At 32.9% G+C, this 18,335-nt stretch overlaps 1 protein-coding gene across 1 annotated transcript; it reads right to left on the bottom strand.

Moving 5' to 3' along the window:
* Nucleotides 1-705: 705 nt before the first annotated feature.
* Nucleotides 706-7,148, bottom strand: LOC133679271 (protein argonaute 5-like). The gene is made up of 22 exons (XM_062101814.1): nt 6,550-7,148; nt 6,179-6,396; nt 5,918-6,067; nt 5,711-5,844; nt 5,484-5,593; nt 5,259-5,362; nt 4,603-4,741; nt 4,392-4,508; nt 4,153-4,263; nt 3,992-4,063; nt 3,515-3,637; nt 3,244-3,409; nt 3,049-3,170; nt 2,828-2,965; nt 2,577-2,719; nt 2,433-2,495; nt 2,297-2,360; nt 1,796-1,931; nt 1,622-1,695; nt 1,392-1,486; nt 1,250-1,281; nt 706-1,148 (listed from the first exon to the last, which is right to left on the bottom strand). The coding sequence occupies exons 1-22, from the start codon at nt 7,009-7,011 to the stop codon at nt 994-996; spliced, it is 2,928 nt and encodes a 975-aa protein (XP_061957798.1). The 5' UTR covers nt 7,012-7,148; the 3' UTR covers nt 706-993.
* Between the last annotated feature and the right edge of the window lie 11,187 nt (nt 7,149-18,335).

Raw genomic sequence — 18,335 nt, 5'->3', positions numbered from 1 at the left:
AAGGTTAAGTCAAAATATTTATGACTTTTCTAATATTTGAAGGATGATAACACGTTGTTAAACGATACACTTGATTTTCAAATATAAATTAATCAATTAAATTATTTGATTTATTTAATTCTATTTATTTAGAATTATAATGTATAATTAAACTAATGTATTAGAAACTTAATAAATCACACATATTAAGAATCATTAATCAAAAATTAAACTGGAATAATTAATAAAGTATAATTTAATTAAAAATAATTGTAGAGAATAAACACTAGAATGTATTTAATTCAAGTATTATACTTCTAGTTTTAAAATAATAAGGACTTGATTGATTAAATTTCTAAAATTATTTTTAAATAACATATTAATATTATTTGATAAATAGATATTTTACTATTTATAAAAATTTTAGAACTCACTATTTATATAAAGTTTTACTTTTTATTTTAGATAGATAGAAAAATAATAATAAAAAATATCACTTTAAACATGCAATTCCTCTCCTCTGAATATAAATTTATAAATATAATTTTTTTAAAAAAATTCAATGGTAATTCATAATGGTTATAGTTAAAAACCAAATAATCTATAGCTTCCAACATTCCAGTTTTTAAAAAATTATTTAAAACAAGAGAAGTTCATATTTTCAATTAAAAAATATTTAAACAAACATCTCTAGATTTTCATAATAAAATGCTAGAAACTCCAAAATATTAACTTAAATTTATTATTTCCACTATATATGAATTTAGAGAACTAACATGAACATCCAATACATGGTTTTAAACCTAATGTTAAAAAGCATTGTATGTGGACAAAAGTCCAGCCTTGTATTTCACCATTTCTATAAAAAGAAAGAAGTGCCGCGTAGGCGCGTATGACTTTCTTTATGTATCTTTCCGCATCAACTACAGTGATGCATGCACCAGATGTATGCTTTGGAAGTTGATTAAACTGCAAAATAGCCGCAAAAATCCACACAAAGAAAGGCCGACTACATCAACAGTAAAACATAACATCCTTCACATTTTCTTTGATAACCGGAAGAGGACGGAACTCAGCAGTTCCACCAGATGAACCAGCATCTGATGTTTCACCCTCAATGTAATATCGCGCCCTAAAAGCTGCCAAATGAGCATAATATGCGGGAGGCACTGCACATTTTCAAACATGTCAGGTATTACCATTCTGATGGAAAATAACCAAGTTACCAGTAAAAATAGAAAAAAGAAGAGAGTGGAGAAAATGGTCTGACCTATGGAAACAGACCTAGTGCATCTTGCATACCTGGAGAGAGAATCAATATCTTATCAGAAAATAATAATAATAATTCAAGACGTCCAGATTTTACTACGCATAACAAACTATATCATCAGACAGGGGTGCCAAAACATTACGTGTAGCACAAATTGTTAGTGAGGGTTTGTAAACCATCAGAACTGAAGTTGTTTTCATCAAACAACACGTGGTAATGTGTAGGTCTGCTGGTTCCCTGCATGTATAGAGACAGAATAACAAGTGTCTTAATGTTTTTTTAATCAACTTGGATGTCATATCATAACAAGAGCTGCAGGATCACTAATTCATCATTTATTTCAACATGTTGGCTGTTGGCATAATCTCTTACCTGAATTCCAGCATGACTGTTTAGGTAGAAGTCAAACTCTGTAGGGTGGCAAATTGCAGTATCAACAACTGTACCTGAAACAATTCAAAATTACGAAAAAATAACGTTCGGGAAAAAAAATCAGATCCCAAAAAAAAGAAAACAAAAAAACTGAGGGGAAGCGAAATTTAAAACCTGGTAAGATATTGCCACTCTTGTCAGTCTGATCACGCCTGCTATGGTCAGCAGGGAAAAAGCGTGTGTGGTGCCTTTTCTGAACTACTACAAAGGTAACCCGAGGACCATACCCTTCTTCTAGGGAGCCACATGCCTAGAAAGATTTTAAAATGTGCATATCAAAACACAAGCTTTACCATTAACTGAATTCAGGGAAATAAGAAATTGACAAGTTCATAGAAATGGTAGAATCCAATCGATAATCATGCAAGTAGCAAGATTAGCTGGCATAGCTTACTGGCATTGTACCACAACCAGGAACAAACACCACAATCAACAGAAATATGAGAGGTTATGGAAAGTGTGAGCTGCCCAACATGGTTAGCCCTCTCTTTGGACACGCCACAGAAAGCACAACCATTAAATCTAACTTAAACCATCAAGCATTTTAAAACACGTTTGGCCAACAGCAGTATCAATAGACCACAGCTATGTTATCCTTAACCAACAACACAATACCTGTCGTATTGCCTGCATCTCATGCAGCAGAACTTGGCTGAATTGACCTTCACTAACGCCATCTCTGTCAAATGAGAAATGGTCTGAGTTGACACAAAAATGCTACAACTCTTCAGTCATCTAATGATATGGTTACCTGTAGAATATAATTCTAAAAGGTTTTTGGCCGGTGGATCTTTTGAAAGCAATTAACAGTTCCCTGCAAATAGAATCAAAATGATGGCAGTTATGAATCTTTCTAAAATATGGCATTGGGGAAGTAGGCGTGTCAATTCCCTACCTGATCATTCCACCATGAACTAAACCCTTCTTTGGATCCTGGTATTTTTTGTAAAGATCCTCGATAATTTCTTCACGGTGAGCCTGTGCAGAGACAAGTCCTCTATACTTGGTTACCTCTGGCCAATCCATAGAAGCAACTACCTGTGCGCCCAAAAAAAAAAATTATCAAATAAAAATTAAAAAAACTATTAAATACATCGAAGAAAATTTAGACATCATAATTAAATGATAAAGTCCAACTCAACATACTGCTGCAATTGATGGGCCTGCGTCTTCTCCCGCTTGTGGATGGGTTACATCAGCACCAAAAACAATAGTAGGAACATCAGTAAGAAGAGGAATTCTTCTATGAAAAGCATCATTCAATACAGTGTTTCGCCCCCCAGCCTAGAAAGATCCAATTCTTAATTTAATACTTCAAATGACTAGCAGGGTGAAGAATAAAAAATTAACAACAAAAATCAACAAACCTTCACATTAATTTTGAGAGCAACATTTTCCATGTATTGTTTGCTAAGCTTCTTTGCCTGCTGGGGCTGACAGCATTGGGAAACTATTCCTAACTCAGTTTCACAAACACGTTTGATTTTCCCTACAAGAAAGAAAGATCTTAGTTACAAGACAAACAACTGTTGTATGAATTTCAAAGCATATCTGTTACTAACCATAGGATCCGGTGACATCAGGTAGAATAATGATCAGCAGCTGAAGCTGTTTCCCCTTCTGATTTGCAAGTTCTGCAGTGCATTGCTTATGAACATCATGAAGAGCCTTCTCAATTTGCCTAGAATCAGCTGAGCGTATTGGAATAATGGGTTCTGGGTTGAATTCCTAGTATTATATTCAAATCAACTCAAAGAGTCAATCTACCAGAAAAGCAACGAAACTGATGGGTATTGAAAAGGCAGAAAAAATGAATGAGGGGCGAAGTCAAACCATTCCTTTGTTATTGCACATATCCATTAACTGCCAACAAAATTCAAATGGCAACTCTCTGTGCACTCTTGTAGAGAAGTTCAAACAGGTCCAGAAATCAATTCTGCCTCCATTCACCATTTTCTGCAAAATCATCATTTCAGAAAGTCATCTAGCCATGAAGATCACTACATTTTTCAAACTACATGCGTGCACGCTCAGGTTACATCAGAAATATACTTTCACAGAGACTCCAAAAGTCCTTAAATACCTGAAGTTATGGTATACAAACATTATGATGCAAGTTGGTTTTTGATTTGGAAGCACATTCACCTTTTTCTATCCTAGAACTACAACTATTTTTTAAGCAGAACAATCATCTTAACCTTCTATGGTGAATGTGGAATGAACAGTGAAAACTGAAACATAAACGCTCAAACTCAAGCTTTCTCTTAAACAAGCCTTTATCACTAATGATCTTGTTAATCATCAATCCACCTTGTCTATCATGTTCCATTGTCCAAAGCGCGGATCCACTCTAGCTTGTCGCCCTGTATCATGATATTTAAGCTGCAAGATCACAGGAAAAAGTGATATTAATGCTGTTAATAATCAATTCATTGGGTACACCATGAATCCAAAGCAGAATGAATGATTACCATGGGAGGGGGTAATACTCGAGCATCAACCAATGTGAGTTCTTCATTCACTTGAATTCCAAATTCATCCCTCACAAGCGCATTCCTACTGTAATCATTTTGCCTAACCATCTACATGAAAAGTATGGAGAGTGTGACTACTTATAAAGCCAAAAATGAGGAAAAAGAAAACATGCATAAACCACAAAAATCAAGATTCGCAATGATGGAAATAAAGATGTCAAGGAGAGATTATTTGCCTGCTTAATATTATTTTCCCTAGCAGAAGGCCGTTGACAGGTTGCTCTTAAAAGGGCTGTGACTTGTCTTTCATTTAGCTTCTTAGTGTATCGTTGTCCTCCAGCAATCTGACAAAGCTGCAATGCAAAGAATAACCAAAATAAGCAAACCTTATCAATAGCCACATCCAGAGGTACAATAATCAAAGGGACCTTATCTAAAATAACAAACCTCCATGGGCAAATAAATAGGTTTTGCATCAGTTCCAGCTTGAAGGGGAGGCAAAGATGTATATTTCAGCCCAATATTGTATCTCTCCTGAAAATACTGATAGACTGACACCTTTGTTTTCTTATCATCCAGAGTAAACCTACAGAAACAAAGCTGGCAGAAAGTTCAGAATGATAGGAGAAAGGATCACAAATATAGTATTATCACATTATTCACATCTAATACCACAAATATGTACGACATTCCTTTTCCTGAGGCTTAGTATTGAGTTCTGCAATTTTTGGTTTTTTACGATTGAGCTAACATCAGGATAATTTATAGTAGGTGTGGCCCCAAGAACAAGAACTAAAAAGATACATTAGATAGATACAATAAATCATCCACCAATACAAGAATGGTCAAGTACTTCCAAATACTTGCTTGATGCTTCAGATTCCGAGAGAATTATTCTGCAGACTAAGCTTTACACACTGTAAATAGAGTTTAATAACACATAGTCAAACATAACCTTACTTGTCTCCCTCATTTTTAAACAATTCTTAGGAACCTCGAAAAATACAAAAAAAAAACATATCAACAGTCTACACCATAGTATCTATGAGCTTCAGAATCTTAAGTATTCCCACATCCATGTAGTGTGAAGCCAAGAAACTTACATTGTTTTGTTTACTGGTAGATTAGATATGCCAGTAACCTTGTAGCTTTTAGTGTAGTCACTGTAAGTAATTTGTACTTTGATTCCTCTCAAGGCCTTTTTCACCTGAAAATTGCACTCAAAGAAATATACAAGACACTTAAATTTCAATTTGGCAAAAGAGAAAGCATGTGGGTGTATTCACATGAATGATCTTGGGCTGTGCATAATAGCAAGCGAAAGTTACCTTAACACGCTCCTGATCAGAAAGAGGCCTTGATAAGTCTCTAAAATTAAAGTACTTCGCTACAAACTCAGTTACCAAAATTGGCTCATAAAAGGATCTGGCCGACACGTCTACAATATTAAAATAAGATGTTAAAGGGGAGAAATTCTCAACAGATTTACATTTAAAACAGCAAGTATCAATGCATAAATTTTGGATAAAAATAAATATAAGAAGAGAAGCTGTACCAATATTGAAAGATAGTCCCATTTGGGCTGGCCGAAGACTTTGATAATACCCCCTCCAATATTCTATTCCATCACCGAGATCGCCTTTTGGACCCAAATCAGGTGAGAAAAACGATCGCCCAACAGTAATGTACCTAGTCAAACACACGCAAAGGTAAGGAGAAAAGAAAAGGAAGTTTACATTTCTAAGCAGTTAAGTTGAATTACTTCTCTGATGGTGATGCTCTGAGAACAATGTCAAGGATTTGTATGGTTTCCTGTGGAGCATCCGCTTGTCTACCACTAAGGAACTCCTTCAAATGATACATATCAACTTTGGATGCATATTTGATGGCCACCTTAAATTGACGCTCCTTTCTGCGCATCAACCAATGGCATGAGCAAGTTAAAACAAATTCAGTAATCATAATTTTTTTCAAACAGCCAATACATACAAAAATCACATAGGCATAACAGAACAGGAATTACTTGACAGAACTGGATGAACTAGCAGGATCACCCCTCTCAGCCAACTTCACAACAAACTCCTTTGCTTCAAAAGGCAATGCACCAGCAGTGTATAGACTTTTCCTTCCATCATAAGCTGGCATCCGGTTGCCCAGATGAGACTCACGGTAAGAACGAACAAGTTGAGATATTACATCTCTATTGACTTTCTTTGATGTAATTTCAGGAGTTATTGCCACCTAATCCAAAAACCCGGCTATTCATCAAAATCATAACATTTTTAACCATAAAAGACTGAACATTGAGACTTATAACTAACCAACAGAAAACCAAGATGTTGGTTAAAACGTACGTTCATGTAAATACGTAGTCAAAGAGAGAGCATTACGTACATCGTAGTGAAAGAGATCTCTATCAGAAACCTCAACTACAAAATGATTCGCTCTAATCACACACTTCTTCCCTATCTTTCCATAATCTGGTCGTCGCGGAGGCACTATCGCCTTTGAAGAGACAGGCACCAGCCCTCCCGTCGTAATGGTCCCTCCCAATGTCAACTTCTTTGCGGTCTCTTGACTCAGCTCCCCGACTGAAGAGGAACTCGAAGCCGCCGCCGCTGTATAAGCCGCTTGAGGAGTTGGTTTTGCCGAAGGACCTGCGGTTGCGGAGAGGTAGCCGGGTGCCGCCGAGGTAGGAGCACGAACTGGAGTTGGAGACGGAGCAGGAGTGGAGCCGCCTCTTCCACCACGGCCACGGCCTCCACCACCACCACCGCGCTGAAATGAAGGTGACGGAGTGGATGAGTCCTGGTCACGACGAGTTTCGGATCGTCGGCCGCCACCACGGCGAGACATTGCTGCTTAGCTTCTTAGAGAGAGATATGGCGAGGGGGGGGGGAGTAGAGGAGAGTGTCTGTCTTGCACAAAAAGTAACGAGAGTGGAAAACGGAGGAGTGTGCTGGTGCTGGTGCGTGTGATTGAACTGTTATGCCCTCGTTTTATAGGTGTATATTCAGATGTGCCCCTGCTTAGGAAACCTGTAGCCACGGTTTATAATTTTTAGAATTGTCTTGTAACAAAATAGACACATGCAGAGAATACATATCTGAATGTGTACTTAATTAGTAGCTAGCTAGCTAGCAAGTGTAGCTATACGGTGAAAAGTCAGGATGCCGCGGGCTTGTTAAGTATTTTGCTCTTTTTACATGTTTCCATCCAAAAAATTCTTTTTAAAATTGTCATGGATTTATTTTATTTCTTCAAATAAATATTTTTATGTCTTGTCTTAAAATACCCACCCCTCCAAATTAAATTTGACTTATGAGTACTAATTTTCCCCCTTTTTTTTCCAAGTTGAGATACTATCAGTCTTAATCTTCATGAATGCGAATAAATCACTTCTTCGATCTAATAAAATTTGAAGCTATCTATGCTAGGTATCTGTTATTGATATTTAAGTGTTGCTGGTAAAAAAACGAAGCTCACTATCCACTACTCCAAATTCAACTCTTTAGGAGTACTCAACACTGGTTGTTGACTGTGATACGTTGCGGATCCAATTACTTTTTATAATCATGAAAAAAAATTAAAATACTATAAAGTTAAAAGTTTGATGTTAAATGGATGAAGAAATTTTAAAATATTGAAATGTATACACACTAGATCAACTAGGGCTAACCACACTTAAATGAACCTGTGATAACACCCTATAATCTACCTGGTCATCAATTTACTGTTATAGTTGAAGGTTTTACATATGGTTTAGTTTTTGTTAATATGTAATATGTTTTCCTCAAGTGCTATACTATTGTATGAGCAGCGAAGAATCTTATTATTATTATTTTTAATTGTTTTTTGAAATGGATAAATTAAGTTTGAAATTATCAAAAAAATAAAGGATTGAAATATAAAAAAACAAAGAAAAAATTTGATAATCTCGTATTTTCAACCATTTTTATTCTGGTACAAGAAGCCAGTTTGTATAATCAGAAAGCGGAGAGAGAAGGTGATCCAGAAAAAGAGAAAATCGTCAATCAGGTTACTTTCCGGCAAACGTCAGAGAGAAGGGGGGAAAAAAAGGAGTTAAAGAAGACAGACATAACATCGTCAGCATTGACAGAATGGTGGTGCCGCTAAAGATACAGGCGGCTGGTCCAGAGAAAAGTGAAGTCACTGTTCCAAGGTTTGTTTAGGACTATAATTTCTGTGGACCCTGAAAATTGAGGGGACCCCACGTTTATAGAAAGAGGGGAGACCTGAGACAAACCAAGGAAAGAGCGGGAACTCAGAAAAAAAAAATAGGACAACTTCACTTTTATCCTTTTAAGTTTTAAATGTTAACACTTTTACACCTTCACCATATGATCTTGCAATGTAGGCCAGAATACAGCCTACGAATTAAGAAAGTGCAAAAACAGGGGTATTAATTAAAAAACTATTCAATGTTGTGATGCCGAGATAAAAGTTAGACTTTATTGTTCTGCTTTTAAAATATTTACTAGGAATATTTTAATAAGCCTTGAGATCAGAATAAATATCACTTTAAGAAGAGGAGATTGCTTTTCCTTTAAAACATATCATATTAAATGATTTATAACTTTCCTTCACGATATGCTTTGAAAGAAAAACAATTTCCTTTTAAAGTGACATTTATTTATTTATTTATTTCAAGCACTAACCAAATACCATTTTAAATAAAAAGCAGCTATGTATTCTCTTCCCCTTACATTTACTTTCCAATTATAATCTTTATTTTTTAGAAAAAATTCAGAAGAAGTTTTGGATGATTTAGACGTGTTTGTTGGGTTGAATTGGATGACGTATACATTTTGTTGCAAAGAAGGAAGGGAAAAACAAGATTCCAGTTCAACAACATCTCCCCGGTTACTTTAAGAGGAGGAGTTAAAGAATCCTCTCTCATTTCTGGCTATTATCCGTACAGATTGAAGAACAAAATGAGTTGAATTATCTAAGTAACTAACTATACATCCATTGGAAAAAGGACAATTCCAAGTAAAGCATCAATCCTCCATTATCAACTGCTTCAATTTGCTGGGCTAGCATGGGAGAGTTTAGAATATGTTTGTTTTTGTGTTTTTAAAATGTTTTTAAAATTTTAAAATTTTTTATTTGTTTTAAATTAATATTTTATTAATGTTTTTAGATCATTTTAATGTGCTAATATCAAAAATAATTTTTTAAAAATAAAAAGTATATTATTTTGATATATTTCTAACTAAAAAATATTTTAAAAAATAACCATAATTTTACTTTCAAATAGAATATTGAATGGCTTATCGATCGATGGAGATGGTTAACAAGTCTGCGTTAAAAATCTTTTTATTATTGTTATTATTATTATTCTATCTTGTTCAAAACCGCGTCAAGCGAGTAGTAAGATGCTAAAGAGATGGAAGAACATGAAGGAAAGGGACCAAAAGCACCGTCACATCCCAGGACTGAAAATAAGTGGTCCCTGTTATTTCTTGGTTGCTTAACATTTAAGCCTCCTCTCTTCCTCCCCTCCCCTGTTTTCATATTTTTTGCACTCTCAGTTTCCGTGCAGAGAGTTGGACATTTCCATTTTAAGGCGGGAATGTTATTTCCTGGTTACTTAACGATTAAGCCTCAAATCCACCAATGCAAGTTAAGAGCTAAACATTTCGATCTTAAGACAAGAACGCAATCTTGGATCACATGCGATTCTTCGTTCAAATAAAGATATCATTAAACAAGAAGGGAATAAAGAGAAGAATTAATGTTGTTTTTTGGTCACTTTAAGCCTCACTTGATTACCAATGCAAAAGGTAGACATCTTCTTTTTAAGATAAGAATGCATCGTGAATCTATAAAATGGTGGATTAATTCTTTTCACATGGATGAACTCGAAAAGGTTTAAGCAAAGTGGAAAATTCACTGCAATTTGCAAGTAAATGAAATCCGAACCTTGTCAAGTCGTGAATGATATGATTGAGGAGTAAACCTCACATCAATCGAGTGATTAATAGCTTGTGTACTGCTATCTTAATAATAGTTATTTTTCAAATTAATTTTTTAAAATTTATTTTCGACATTAATAAATAATATTAAAAAAATTCATTTATTTTCAAAATCCTTTCCATAAAATATCAACTCAAAAGATTTTACAATTACCAAATGAGTTTTTAAGCTAACCCATTACGTGTTTAACTTCAAAATTTAAATTGTTTAATGAAATTTTGAGATTGGTTTTATACTAATTCTAAAAAAAAATTAAAAATAATTTTATATTAATTACATGAGAATTATGTGTTAATGTCCGTTTGTTTACACGATAACTTTTATTTTTAAAATAATATTTGATTATGATAAAATATATTTCATAAGCTATTGTGTAAACAATAAAAAGTAAAACTCTACAATTCACGTGATAGTGTACTACTTTCCTTTCGACGAGGGTCAGAATCTCTATATTTTATGCTAGAGTTTGAGGGAGGACAAGGAAAAAGCAGAAGTGGAAATTAAAAAAGAAAAAAAAAAAAAAAAAAAACTCTTTCGGTGGATAAAAAAGGGGTCTGCACTAGTTTCCTGACCGTGGTTCTATGACTCTATTCGGGTACATCCAGCTAAAGATCTAGGTTATTGGTTAACTTGTGAGCTCAAATGTCAATTTAAATTGTGATTTAAAAAAAAACACTTAGAAAACAATATCATTTAGGTTTTTTTAAAATAAATTTAAAATAGTATTATTTTAATAAAATAAGATCAGTTTAAAGTAAATCTCAAAAAAAAAAAAATAACAAGAGAGAAATTATCTCAAATTGTGGAATTAGTGCTCGTTTATTTTAGCGGTATATTGTATTTTAAATTGCTGTTCAAATAAAAAATAACCAAAATGATGCTTTTGATTTTAAAACATCACGCCCAAACAAACGGCTTTTTAATATACACAAAAAAGGATGATTTCAAGCAAAGCATTATATTCCCCACCCCTTTATTATGAGTACATATAACTTATATTTCAAATATGGCAAAAAAGAAATCATAAATAAATAAATAAACAAACCTGGAAGTGAAGTGATAAATTGCATTTTTATAAATTGCATGTATTACACGATGACTCGTGTACAATGTGGGCCAAGTTATATATTTTTAACGTATTAAAAAATATTTATGTTATGATAATGTTTTTTTTAAAAAAAAAATCTAGGGCTCGGATTATTGATTTAAATAAGTTCAATAATTTTAATTAATTTAATAGTAAGATTAAAAAAATAAATAAAAATTAAAAAAACCAAACAAAAAAAGTTAATGACCAATAAAAAAAATAAATGCATGCCAGTATTATGAAAAAATATAGTCTAAATATTTTTAAAATGTCTCAAAAATTTTATTTGATAATAAAGCAAAAACTGAATGAAAACAAGATAACCTTATATAGAAGACAATGAAAGAAATTTGAAGTTCAATTACCAGCAAAACAAATTTTGAAGTATAAATTTAAAAAAAAATGATAAAAAAACTTAATTCAAGTTAACATATCAAATTCACAGCTTAGTCCTAAGATCAAGATAACTCTACACAAAAAAAATTACATAAAAAATAGAGGTTAACTCTCAAGCAAACTAAATGACGAGAGATGAACATGAAAAAAAAATCAATTTAAAAGAATATCTAAAAAACAATTGTGCCAACTCGACTTAACTAACTCGTGACTTGGGATGAGAGATCAGGATAATCCCACGTAAAAAAAAACACAAAGCTTAATGTCTAATAACCTAATATCAAATGTTGAAATTAAAAATAATCAACTTTAAAAAAGGAATTAAAAAAAGACAAGTTAAATTAGACAACTCTTCGAAACTAAAATCTTTAATCATCCAAGACAAAAAAAAAATAGCAATAAAAACAATAAGAACAAAATTTTTTATAGAAACAAAATAAAAGAAAATAATAAGGGACTAGATTGAAAAATAAAACAAATCAAGAAAATGATAAAAATATAGCAATTAAAAGAATGATAACTAAACTAGATACAAAAATTAGATGAAATTAAATGTTAAGGGACAAAATTTTAAAAAACATAACTTAAAAAAATAATAAAAAAATAACAATTAAGAGAATGATGACTAAATTTGATATAAAAATTAAATGAAATAAAACGATGAGGGATGAAATAAAAAAAAATCAACTTAAAAAATCATTCAAAGCAAAACAAATAGCAATCAAAAGAATGATGACAAAAATTGATACAAATAAAAATTGATAAAACACATTTGATTTTTGAAAGGGTGGCACGAAATCCAAGGCAAGGAGAGAGAAACGAGGGAGGAAAAAATATTTACCGGAGCCCAACTACTACCTCACCGTGCAAATGCGCTTAGCTACTGGGAAGAGAATGTTGCAACACTTTTAATACCGTTATGGAAGACAATGTTTGATCATTAGAGGATCACACATGCCACCTAAAAAGCATGGGCACCTACAACTTATTAGTTTTTTTAAAAACTAAATTGCTTATAATTAGAAAAATCACAATGAAAACACAAATATTCCTTGGACATCAACTTTTTGTTTTTTGCGCTTTTAAGCATAATTTAGTTTTTATATTGTGCAATCAAAGAGGTAAAAGACCATAAAGTCCTTGAATCCAATTTTATTTTTTTGATTTTAATGATAGTTAAGTCATTTCAATGTATATCTAAAATATAAAATGACCAAGATGTCTTAATCAATATAATACTAACTCATAGATTATATAGAAAAGACTAATTTATCTTTAACAATTAAATAATAATTTTGTTTAAAAAACAAAAAAATCATTTCATTGTTTTAATTCACAGTGAATTATAATTCTTTGAAGTGTTATTACACTTCGACTGGAGAGAGCAACTTGGTAAGATTTAATATATTTTTTTTATGTTTTTTTTTAAGAGCAATTGAAAAAAATATTTATTAAAAATATTTTGAAATTTATACCTTATATAATAAAAAAATATTTTAATAATATCTATTGTCAAATATTTTTTATATATAATTATAATAGCTACAACCACAATATTTTAAAATATAATTAAAATATAATTATAATATATTTTTTTATATATTAAAATAATATATTTTTTATTTTTTTTAAATATTTTTAATATTAACATATCAAAATAATATAAAAACTATATTTCCAATCAAAATACCTTTAATTTGTTACTGGTCAGTCAGCCGGCGGAGATGACTACTCTCATTCTGCTGGACCATAGTGCTTACTACTATTTCATATATATGTTTATGAAAGGACTCGCGTGGGTTGTTTGGTGGTGGACAAGATCAGAAGACCAAAAAGTCAGCAGCTTATTTGCCTCCCAAGGATGTTGACAAGAACTGGAAATTAAATAACAATTACTTTAGTTTTGGACACTAGCCATAATCAATCATCAATATCAGCATCAATCAATGAACGAGAGTGCTTCCATTCAGCAGAGTTTTTTTTTTTTTCACTGTAAAAATTAAAAATTGATAAAATATTTGGGAAATAACAAGTTTCAAGTCAATGGACGTGGAGGAAAGGGGGACAAAGACATTTAAAAAATGGCAACAAGGTTGCCAAGTGCATAAACAAGAGTTAACATGAAAAGGAAAATTGATCAAAGCAGCAGAACTCGGCAATTTCTGGGCGAGTCGTGGCATAAGCGACTCATGGGTTGTGAGTAGCATATGACATAAGCAACTCATCAGATGTTTTATTTCTCGAATTATTTTTGAACTGTGGTATTTTATTGATTTTTTATTTTTACTGTACTAATGTTAAAAAAACTCACACTCCGCAGCTGGATAATTTTTGGGTTTTTTTTACTACTCTAACATAATTTGGTAAAACTTTTGAGAAAATGATAAAGATTAAAAAATATTTGAAAAATAACACATTTTAAACATAATCATCTTTGGAATAACAATTGCTTAGTCAGAAAGTAAAAATACATGTGATACGATCAAAACAAGATTAGATTCAGATTTTAACATAAAAAATTTTACAGTTCAATTTTATGTTATTGAGCATAGTTGAAAGTTATGCTCAATAGAGTAGAATTGAACAGTATATAATTTTACATCAAAATTCAAATTTGACATTGCTTGAATTGTATCAACATATCTCATGCAAGCTAATTAACATGTACAAACATCAACCTAAGATTTTATTTAATTTTATGAAAATACAATGGGCAAGAAGTGAAATTCATGATCCAATGGTCAATAGAGAGTGCGGGGAGATAAAATGACGTGGCATGAGAGAGAAATGGTGGGAGAAAAAGAAGGAAAAGAAAGAACAGGTCACCGAGATTCTATTTTTAGCACACACTTAGTATCATTAAAAAAATTTCGACAAGATAATTCTAACCATAACAAGAAAGATCACCAAACAAGATTGTAATTAGTTAGAGATTTTGTTTGATGTCGATTTGGGATAAAGACACTTTAGGATTTTGTTAACTTCAAACAAAACCAGTAACTAATTACAATTTTATTTGGTGGTCTTTCAAGGTATAATTATAATTGTTTCGTCAAGATCTTTTTAATGGTACCGGGTGTGTAAAAACAGAGTCCTAGTGTGTCTATAATGACCCATTCTTTCTTTCCCTTTTTTTTTCTTGTCTTATTTCTTTCCCCTACTACATCAGCTTATCCCTCCCTTTCTTTTTTTACCATTAAATATTGAGTCTCATCTATTTGCTATTAGACCTTTCTAGTCTAAAAAGAATAAATTCCCATTATTTTGCCTTATTCTTAGTCTATATTGGTTTTGGTTAAAAATATTAGTATACATAAAGGTTGAAATGGAGATGTTTTGGACACCTTGTAGTAGTTCTTTAACATTCTTGTATTATTTTTTCCAACTTTTTTTTGCCATTTCCCCTCTAGTCCTTGCGTCCTTGCAAGGAGTTTTTGAGTTCCTTTATCCATTTGGTTTGTAAATCTTTAAAGGAAATGTATTTTTTAAAAGTGTAGTTATTGAAATCATATGAGACTGATTGCTTTAATCCATTTGCACCAAGTGACAGACAATAATACCTTAAAGACAAATGATTGATTATTGATAACAACATATTACTAGCTTACTCTGATTCTAAGTTCTTCAACAAGTAAGTACTATAGTTGTACACTAGTTTTAGATTAAATATATAATTGTCTTTATATGTGATGCATGTTGTCATAACCTAATTTTTTACCATTTTTATTTTAATTATTATTATTATTTTATTTACTGAAAATGATAAAAAATGATGATAAAAAAATAATAATGATGAAAAACAAGTGAAAATAAAATAAATGAAGAATGAATTAAAATTTGGGTTAAGGGCAACATGATTGGAAGTTTTGGGGTTTAATTAAACTTTGAAATTAATCTAATTAATCCAATTAAGGGTTTAATTGAAAAAATGATAAGTTTTTGGACTTAATTGGCTTGGGATTAATTTAATTAATGAAATCATGGACTTAATTGAAGAGATTTCAAAGTTTAGGGTTTAATTGGGGTTCAAATTGCAAAAATTAAAATCCAAGGACTAGCTTGAAAATGGCACGGAAATGCAAGGATCTAATTATATTTTAACCAGGGGCTTGATTGCAAAATTACAAGAAAAAGCCACGGACGGCAGGAAAGAAAAACAGAGGAAGGAGGAGAAAAAACAGAGCAAGACAGAGGGAAGAAACCCAGCAAAACAGAGAGAAAGAAAATACACAGAAAAAAAACCAGAGAAAACGTAAACAAAGAAACCCAGAAAAACCAACATTAACATCACCGTCTCCTCAATTCCCCCTTGCAAAGCAGAAAAAACGAAGGACCCAAGCAACAAGCCGTGACCTTCATCATCATCGAAACAAAAGGAAAACAGAAGGGGCAGGAGTACACAGACGAGAATGAAATCACCGTGCTACAAGCCTCCTCGCAACCTCCAGAAGCAGGTAAGCCGTTCTCATTCTCTCTTCATTCTTGTTTTGAATTGTGCAAATGTAAGAACTGTGCGAAGGTAATTTAATTACCTTCGCACAGTTGCTGCACGCGTGAAATTGCTTCACGCATGCAGTTTAATTAACTCTGCCGGGCCACTGGTTTGGGCCAGTGGCCGGGCAGGCTGGGCCTAGCCCAGCCACATGGGCTGAGCTGGGCCTAGCCCCAAAAAATAAAAAAAAATAAAAAAATAGAAAGTGTAGAAATAAAAATTTGCATGTCTTAGAAAAAATATATTTTTGTCAATTTATTCACTGATACCAGAATCAGGAATAAAAAAGGGAAAGAAAAGAAAATATACTGTTTTTTTGGTAGCTAAGAATTTTTACCAACGCCAGAGTTGAAATTATTTGTGGTGGGATTTTTACCAACGCCAGAGTTGGAATTATTCGCGATCGAATATTCACTAGCGCCAGAGTCAGGAATATTATAAACAAATCATCATAGCATAAGTGAATAAATGTTTAGCAATTTAAGACAAAATCAGCAATGCAGTCTGCCTCAGGCAGAACGTTTAAGGGGTGATAATATCTTTCCTTTTACGTAACTAGTCCCGAACCATAGAATCTCTGTTGACCAGTTAGGGTTCCTAGTGACCATAATACTAGGTGGCGACTCCTTAAACAAGATCTTTTCCCCTAAAAGAACAAGATGCTAGAAATATGTTCTTTTTCCACAATAGAGAATTTATTTTAGGGCCGCCGCGATGTCGGGTGCGACACATGCTAGTATCTCTTTTAATTCAAGAGTAATTTTAAATACTAATTTATATACTTAGAATTCATACCGAGTCCTTTTTATTTAACTCCATACACATATATTGTCACACCCGGGCATCGCGGTGACCGATTAAAAGTTAAATCTCGTGAAAAAAGAATATATATATATATATATATATATGTCATTTTGTTCTTTTAGGGGAAAATGTCTTGTTCGAGGAGTCGTCACTTAGTATTATGGTCACTAAGAACTCTAACTGGTCAACAGAGATTCTATGGCACGAGACTGGTCACACAAAAGGAAAGATTCTATCACCCCTTAAGCGTCCTATCTGAGGCAAGCTGCATTATGGGTTTTGTCTAAATTACTAATAATTTGATCTTCTTTTTTCTTTTTTATTCTTCCTTTCATGTTCCTGACTTTAACGTCAATGAACAATTCCTACGAATATTTCCTACTTTGGCGTTGGTAAATATCACGCAAATCCCAAAAACAAATACGATACTCCTGAGTCTGACATTAGTGAATAATTTCGCACAAAATGGAATTTGAAGAAGAATTTTTCTATGCCATTTTCCTTTTGGTTTATCCTTTATTATTATTTGCCCTTTTTAGATGAAAAAAAAAAAGCATTGTACGGCAAATTTGCATTTAACAGTAATAGTCCATAGATTAAACACATAGCTGAAAAAAATACAAAATGCAAAGAAAAAAAATAAATCAACGTGTGAGGGGGGCCACAAATAAATCAACGAAGATCCCCAAATATTTTTAGAATTTTTTTGATATAAAAAAGGGCTCGTTTGGTCAAATATCAAACTAGAATGGGCATAAAAATTATGGTCAGGGCATAAAAGAGATGTTAGGTTGAGGGAGAGGAGGATTGGTCCCTATAAATACCCAACAGTCGACAAAAAAAAAAGAAGGAAGGGAGGAACAAAAAGGAGAAAATAGAGAAAAAAACCAAGGCAGAGGGAGAGATGACAGAATAATAACACAGAGGAGAGAACCCATAACAAAAAAAAAATACCAAAAACAGAGGGAGGAGAGACTGAAAAGAGGAGGAGAAGGAGAGCATTCTCCAATCGGTGGTCGGACTGTTATCTTCGCCTTCATCTTTGCCAGGTAAAGTCTTCTTCCTTCTCTCTGTGTTGTATAAGTGTTTGCAAGAAAACAGTGCGAAGGTACCCTTAGTAAACACAATTTGGGCCAGCCTGGTCACTGGGCAGCACGCACGCATGAATCAACTCACGCGTGCACTACACAGTGCAAAGGTAATTAAATTACCTTCGCACTGTTTTCTTGCAAACACTTATACAACACAGAAAGAAGGAAGAAGACTTTACCTGGCGAAGATGAAGGCGAAGATAACAATCCTGTTTTCTTCTTTTTGTTCCTCCCTTCCTTTTTTTTTGGTCGACTGCTGGGTATTTATAGGGACCAATCCTCCTCTCCCTCAGCCTAACATCTCTCCTCC

Source organism: Populus nigra, chromosome 19 (genome assembly GCF_951802175.1).
Source record: "Populus nigra chromosome 19, ddPopNigr1.1, whole genome shotgun sequence".
Lineage (NCBI taxonomy): Eukaryota > Viridiplantae > Streptophyta > Magnoliopsida > Malpighiales > Salicaceae > Populus > Populus nigra.
Note: the sequence above shows the minus strand (reverse complement) of the source record. Positions and strands in the feature narration are given on the sequence as shown.